The 7,500-nt window shown below is 33.6% G+C and overlaps 1 protein-coding gene across 1 annotated transcript in view; it reads left to right on the top strand.

Annotated features, from left to right (window-relative positions):
• Positions 1-7,500, top strand: part of LOC109085956 (polycomb protein SCMH1-like) — a 31,431-nt gene that overhangs the window by 4,559 nt on the left and 19,372 nt on the right. The window contains exons 2-4 of the mRNA XM_042750491.1: positions 3,395-3,467; positions 7,000-7,068; positions 7,145-7,221. Of these exons, the coding sequence (XP_042606425.1) occupies positions 3,437-3,467; positions 7,000-7,068; positions 7,145-7,221 (177 nt within the window). The 5' untranslated portion in view covers positions 3,395-3,436. The remainder of the gene's footprint in view (positions 1-3,394; positions 3,468-6,999; positions 7,069-7,144; positions 7,222-7,500) is intronic.

Below are 7,500 nucleotides of genomic sequence, written 5' to 3'. Positions count from 1 at the left end.
TGAGTGTGTGTGTGTGTGTGTGTGTGTGTGTGTGTGTTGTGTGAGAGAGAGAGAGAGAGAGAGAGAGTGTGTGTGTGTGTGAGTGTGTATGTGTGTGTGTGTGTGTGTGTGTGTGGTGAGAGAGAGAGAGAGAGAGAGAGAGTGTGTGTGTGTGTGTGTGTGTGTGTGTGTTGTGTGGAATATGTGAGTAATTTGCCTAATGATTTGCATTGAATAATGTTTTTTTAGCGCTGCGTACAGATAGTTTACTCTCTTATGTAGAGAAAACCATGCATTTCTTAAAGCTAAGAATAATTTTATATTAAAAGAGGAAAAACATGATAATTGAATTTGATTTGAATTTGAAATTGATTTTTTTGCATCCTGTTAAGCATATGTAAAAATGCTACAATGCAACAGAAATTAAACTGAGTACTACTACTACCATAATGTGTACTTCAGTTTTTTCTTTTGAATTTGAGGTGAAAATTGCATTTAATGAGATTCATGCATATTTACTTTATAATTCTTTTATGAATATTTTAAGGATGTTCTGATTGTATTTATTCCCAGTTTCACTAGTGTTACAGTTTGATTCACACACGTGTGTAATTACAGCTGAAATATGAGCAGATGAAGTGTGATTCAGAAATGGTTCTCAGGCGTCACTGGGTCAAGAGTCTGTCGGGGAACGACTCGTTAGCAGGAGAATCAATTAGCGATGACCTCTGACCCCGCACACATCATTAGAGCTGCTGTACAGCTGTTGTTTTAATTAAGGATCCTTTGATCTCACAGACGATCAACTCCACACAAAAACTGACCATAACAGACGGGTTTTATATTTCATTTAAAGGTGTAAATAAAATAAAGATTACTGGAGTATGTCTTACAAGAAAATATTATTTTAGGACATTTAATTGAATGCATTACTTGCCATTTCATTGTAATTATTTGTAAAATTTACTAACAATTTCTGAGTATTTTTCCCCTACATCAGACAGTGTAGTTTTAATATCATTGATATACTACTGTAGTTTTTGTTAATATTAAGAATCATATTTATTTTTTATATTTCCTAATTTCATTTTAATTTGAAAGATTTAGTAATTTTGTTGTGTTTTATATATATATATATATATATATATATATATATATATATATATATATATATATATATATTAAATGTCTGTATAGTTTTTTTTATATAGTTTTAGTTGCATTATATTTTAGTTGTTTTAGTACTTTAACTTAAATGAAATGAGAAACGTTGCTTTGGCAGCTAGCTGAAATAAAATAAGTTTAAACTTTTGATATTTTATTTTAGTTCATGTTTATTTTATTTTATTTTTAATTTTTTTGATAATATAGTTGTAATAGTTGTTTACTGATATTTTGAATTTGTTTTTATTTTTATATTTTTACAGTGTTTTTGTAATTTTTCTTAGTTTTTTTAATACATCTAATACATTTTCCTTAGTTTCTAATAAATTTAGTTTTAGTTATTTTAATATTTTAATTTAAACTAAATAAACGTGATTAATGTTACCTTAGTAACTATCTGAAATAAAAATAAAAAATTATCTAATTTAATGTTTCTTTTATTTCAAGTAATGAAAATATTTTCTACAGTTACAGTTTTAGTTCTTTAAGTGCTTAAAGTTAAACTAAACAAAGAAGAGAAACATTGGCTTGGCAACTATCTGAAATAAAATAAGTTAACTTTCCATATTTAATTACATTTTTTATTTATTTCAAGTTGTAAACATTTTTCTGCTGTTTTTAGTTACGTTGATTACTTTGGCAATTTAATGAAATTAAATAAGATTATATATATATAATGTTTATTATATTAATATTATTATAATATATTTCAAGTAATGAATAGTTTTGGTTTTATTTACCAATAAATGCCTTGTTGTAAGAGAGAAATCTGCTTTAGGACAGAAACACTGACATTATTCAGTGGGCTGTGAATGTGAAACCTGAGAAGGAGACGAATGGAGGAGAGTCAGAGTGAAAGAGAGCGATTATGACGGCAGACTGAACAACTGAGCGACAGAGCGAGAAGGTCACTGGAGACGCGAGCGGAATGAACTCTTTAATTGCTTGACATAAATAACCAACTCATTTCTGCAGCCTATAATTGTCTGCCGGCGTGTGGATTCAGTTACTGATCTAATAAGACTCGTCTCTTGTCGTCACGTTCATGTCAGAAACGCTCAGCGCAGGAGAGTTCGCTCATTAGATGCTCTTCGTTTCTTTGCTGTATGAAGGAAGTGTGTGTTTGCGTGGGCGGCTGAACTGAAGTGTGTGTGCTTGTGTGTTTTGGGAAGTTTCCATCCCTCAGCAGAGAGTGTGTTTTCTGTTTCATGTCTCATAAGAGAGAGATCCGTGTCCTGTGCCTTGAAGCGCTTCGGGATGTTTGTGTTTTAACTTTAACAGTTCACATGACATGGCCCTTACTGAAAATGCAAGATGATGATCTTTTTTCTTTTTTATACGAATCCTAAAAATGGCATTACTACCCTGACGAAGCTTTTTGACCAAAAATATAACAACTTTATTTACACACATAAAAATTTTGAAATACTAAAATATCAGTGTTTTCATAAGATTTTATCTGTCTTGTTTAAAAAGAAGCAGTATATACTAAAATATATATAATTATATTATATTAAAATGCAGTAAAAATGTAATTTAATTTTATTAAAAAATTTTTTTAATGAATTACAATTTAAAAGATTTGTTTTGTGTTCCAAAAAAAACAAAAAAACAAACACACACACACACACAAAAACTCACAAATAATTCTCAACTAATATATATATATATATATATATATATATATATATATATATACACACACCCACACACACACACACACACAAACACAAATGTGTAAGGTAATTTGGTACTATTCATTATTTTAAAACAAATACAGTAATAAAGAATATGCAAATTAATAATTCATGCCCCATGTATGGAGGACCAAACCTGCAAAAAATACAAATAAATGCATACAAACATACATGTAATAATAGGAAACTAAATAAAGAAATAAATGACTTGATAAAACAAATATAATTCATTTGTTATAAAATTTAATCCTGAATTAATTTTTATGACCTTTTTATGTATTTCTGTATTTATTTGTACTTTTTTTTTTTTTTTCACTTTTAAATTTCTGCAGGTTTGGTCCTCTATACCCATGACCCATTTGTAAAATAAAGTATAATAGAGGATTATCCTATTATTGGAGCAATTCAAGCATTAAAAGCTATGCATGTTTTAATAAATTCTGCTACGATATGAAATGCATCTCACTTGAGAGACATATTTTGAATTATAAACATGCCTCATGAACTAGAGATGTCCATTTGACAGATCTGCATGATCTCTGTGTGTCTCACAGATCGACCGCTCGGATCTCTGCGGGACGTTCATACAGCAGCTGATGCTAAACATGGTCCGAACGGCACTGAAAGGTAAAACACATCCAGAGAGAAACTTACAGATTTCACTTCCAGTGTTGGGGAGAGTTACTTTTAAAAGTAACGCGTTACAATATTGTGTTACTCCCTAAAAAAGTAACTAATTATGTTACTTAGTTACTTTTTATGGAAAGTAATGTGTTATGTTACTTTTGCTTTACTTTTTAAATTTGGGCAGGACTTGCTCTTCACAACAAAAGTGAAATGAATACGACTCAGGCTTAAAAAAATGTAAATTCATGTCTGTACAGTAGAGGGCGCAGCTCTAACAAATTGCATGAAAAATATGACGGAGGAGAATAAAGTTCAACACTATTTAGCAAAAACAAAAATGAAACATAAACGTGTCATTTTTGCTTAGTTTGGTTGAATTGGATCATCAAAGGTCAGCAGCAAAGACACGTAAATAAAATGCGATTAAATACATAAATAATAATGTTAAATAATGTCTTATTTAACATATTTAATTATTGCAGGTTTGCGTCATATTTAGGGTTGGGTATCATTTGAATTTTATCAATTCCGATTCAGTTTCGATTCCAATGTGTTTAAAAAATTATATCAAACATATTTCTTCTGTCTCATTATTGCAAAACATTTAGTTGCAGTTGAAATCCATACACAAAAATCAGCAGGCCACGTAAAAACTGGACTCGTTTAAGAACTGCATGATTCTGGATTAACTGAGTTGGTTTTTTGTTTTTTAATGGAGACTTGCAAGATTCTGAAGAAAAAAATTAGACAACTAAACAAAATCACATGTAATTTATGAATGAATGATTCAATGACTCACTCAATATTTACTTGTTTCTTTACTGGTTGAATCAGCATTTGTGAACGAATGTCTTGAATGATTCAAAACATTTTAACAGCCCCTTTTCGCCACCTACTGGCGTGTAATCGATAAATCTTAATTTTATCCGAATCTAAATTTTAATTTTACAACGACTATTCGATTCTGGAATTGGAATCGATTTTCGATTCGAAATCCTAGTCATATTCTGAGTTTGCATTTTAATTTTTATTCATTTTGAGGAATACTGAATCTGTTTTTGTGCAGGAGAGATTAGTAAATACATGTTCATATTTAGTCTAGATTTTCAGTAACATCATGTTCACACAGCGCTGGCGTTAGTTATTGAACTGGCGTTACTTCAGATATTTCCTTCTAAATTAAAAAGTAATGCGTTACTGTACTAGTTACTTAAAAAGTAATCTGATTACATAATTGTAATGTGTTACCACCAACACTTAACTTCACCCAGAAATGACAATGCAGTCATCATTTACAAACCTCCGTTTTTAGGGATGTAACGATTCACTCAACTCACGATATGATTCGATTCGATTCACGATTTTTATTTTTTTTTACAAAATAAGGTTTGTCAAATTATAAATTAAATGTGTTATTTTACTATTGCTTGTACAAAATGCTGCAAATTTCTTTGTGAAATAGAAATATAACACGATAATAATATACTAATATAGCACTTGCATATAATTGCTCTTTTGTTGATTTTGATTGCTTTTATTGTCCTCATTTGTAAGTCACTTTGGATAAAAGCGTCTGCTTAATGACAAAATTTAAATATAATGTAAATGTAAATAACAAAACTAAATTGAAATTTTAAGACAAGTTTAAAAACCATTTAAAAAAACAAATCAAATAAATAACTAACACAAATAAAATAAATCTCTTCATATAAACAAAACAAGGCTTTGTCTGTGCTCTTTCCATTTAAAATGAGAGGCAACCACTGCGTTTTAATCATGATCCAAACAAAGATGCTGCATACATAAAACAAGAACATTTTAAAAAAAAAATATAACATAAAATTTAAAAATAAAAAAAAAAAAAAAATAATTTTTTAAAAAACAATTAACTATACGTAAAAAATATCTGCATGAAACCGAAACAGCAGACGAGCTGAACGAGACGCATATTCACTCTCGGCCAGCAGGTGGAGCTTAAAGCGTTTCCTTGGTTACTGCTGCAAACAAAGCACTTATGAACAACGCTGCAGGTGGCGCTTAAAGCGTTTCCTTGGTTACCGCTGTAAACAAAGCACTTATGAACAACGCTGCAGGTGGCGCTTAAAGCGTTTCCTTGGTTACCGCTGTAAACAAAGCACTTATGAACACCGCAGCAGATGGACCTTAAAGCGTTTCCTTGGTTACCGCTGTAAACAAAGCACTTATGAACACCGCAGCAAGTGGCGCTTAAAGCGTTTCCTTGGTTACCGCTGTAAACGAAGCACTTATGAACAGTGCAGCAGGTGGCGCTTAAAGCGTTTCCTTGGTTACCGCTGCAAACGAAGCACTTATGAACACCGCAGCAGGCGGAACTTGAAGCGTTTCCTTGGTTACCGCTGCAAACGAAGCACTTACGAACACTACACACCAATGAACTTAAAGCGTTTCCTCGGTTACCACTGTAAAGACTACCCTTATGAACAACCCAGCAGGTGGAGCTTAAAGCGTTTCCTTGGTTACCGCTGTAAACAAAGCACTTATGAACACCGCAGCAGGTGACGCTTAAAGCGTTTCCTCGGTTACCGCTGTAAACAAAGCACTTATGAACACCGCAGCAGGTGGAGCTTAAAGCGTTTCCTCGGTTACCGCTGTAAACAAAGCGCTTATGAACACCGCAGCAGGTGGAGCTTAAAGCGTTTCCTCGGTTACCGCTGTAAACAAAGCACTTATGAACACCGCAGCAGGTGACGCTTAAAGCGTTTCCTCGGTTACCGCTGTAAACAAAGCACTTATGAACACCGCGGCAGGTGGCGCTTAAAGCGTTTCCTCGGTTACCGCTGTAAACAAAGCACTTATGAACACCGCAGCAGGTGGCGCTTAAAGCGTTTCCCTTGGTTACCGCTGTAAACAAAGCACTTGTTAAACACAGCAGCAGGTGGCGCTTAAAGTGTTTCCTCGGTTACCGCTGTAAACAAAGCACTTATGAACACCGCAGCAGGTGGCGCTTAAAGCGTTTCCCTTGGTTACCGCTGTAAACAAAGCACTTGTTAAACACAGCAGCAGGTGGCGCTTAAAGCGTTTCCTCGGTTACCGCTGTAAACAAAGCACTCATGAACACTGCAGCAGGTGGCGCTTAAAGCGTTTCCTCGGTTACCGCTGTAAAACAAAGCACTTATGAACACCGCAGCAGGTGGCGCTTAAAGCGTTTCCCTTGGTTACCGCTGTAAACAAAGCACTTGTTAAACACAGCAGCAGGTGGCGCTTAAAGTGTTTCCTTGGTTTTTGCTGTAAACAAAGCAACGCTGCACTTATGAACTTTAATATGCATTATACAGAGGCAAGATGAAAAGAAAAAATACCATCTAAACCTTTCTAAAGACAGTAAGTTCCCCTCAGACATGGATTCATATAAACTCCTCCCCCTAAATGAATGGCAGTTTATTTAGCATCTCAACTGATTTCTTTCTTCAGCTGAACATTGTGATCAGAAATGCTGTACTTGAGATTCAAGCCTTGAATTTGACGTACTGTAGAATTCATTTCTCTTTTGCAGATCACAAAGACAGTAAGAAGGATAAAGCTGGCCGGAGCATGTCTCTCACAGGTCCTGGACCAGTCAAAGGTAAAGACTCTGAACTTTAAGTGCTGTATGCGATGGTGGTGAGTTTGTGAAGCATCGGTGTGTTTGTCTGCTGCAGTGATGGAGTCGTTCTCATGGGAGGAGTATTTAAAAGAGACCTCGTCCGTTCCCGCTCCTCCCAGCTGCTTCAGACAGGTGAGTCGTCTCGGTGAGGAATGATGCTTTGGCCGTGTTTAAAGAACATTCCAAGTCATTTTAAATAAATAAAAAATAATAATAATAATTTTAGTTTGTTCTGTGAGTAAAAATCACATGAACCCTTTCCTCCATAATCTCACTATATCAGACTATATGAGCCATAAAAGCCTGATGGATCAAATATGACACTAAACTTTAGCTTTTTTACACTACCAGTCAGAAGTTTTATTCTTTTTAATGTAATATTTTTACTATTTAAAATAACTGCTTTCTATA

Source organism: Cyprinus carpio, chromosome B23 (assembly GCF_018340385.1).
Source record: "Cyprinus carpio isolate SPL01 chromosome B23, ASM1834038v1, whole genome shotgun sequence".
NCBI lineage: Eukaryota > Metazoa > Chordata > Actinopteri > Cypriniformes > Cyprinidae > Cyprinus > Cyprinus carpio.
This window is presented reverse-complemented; position numbering and strand designations above follow the sequence as displayed.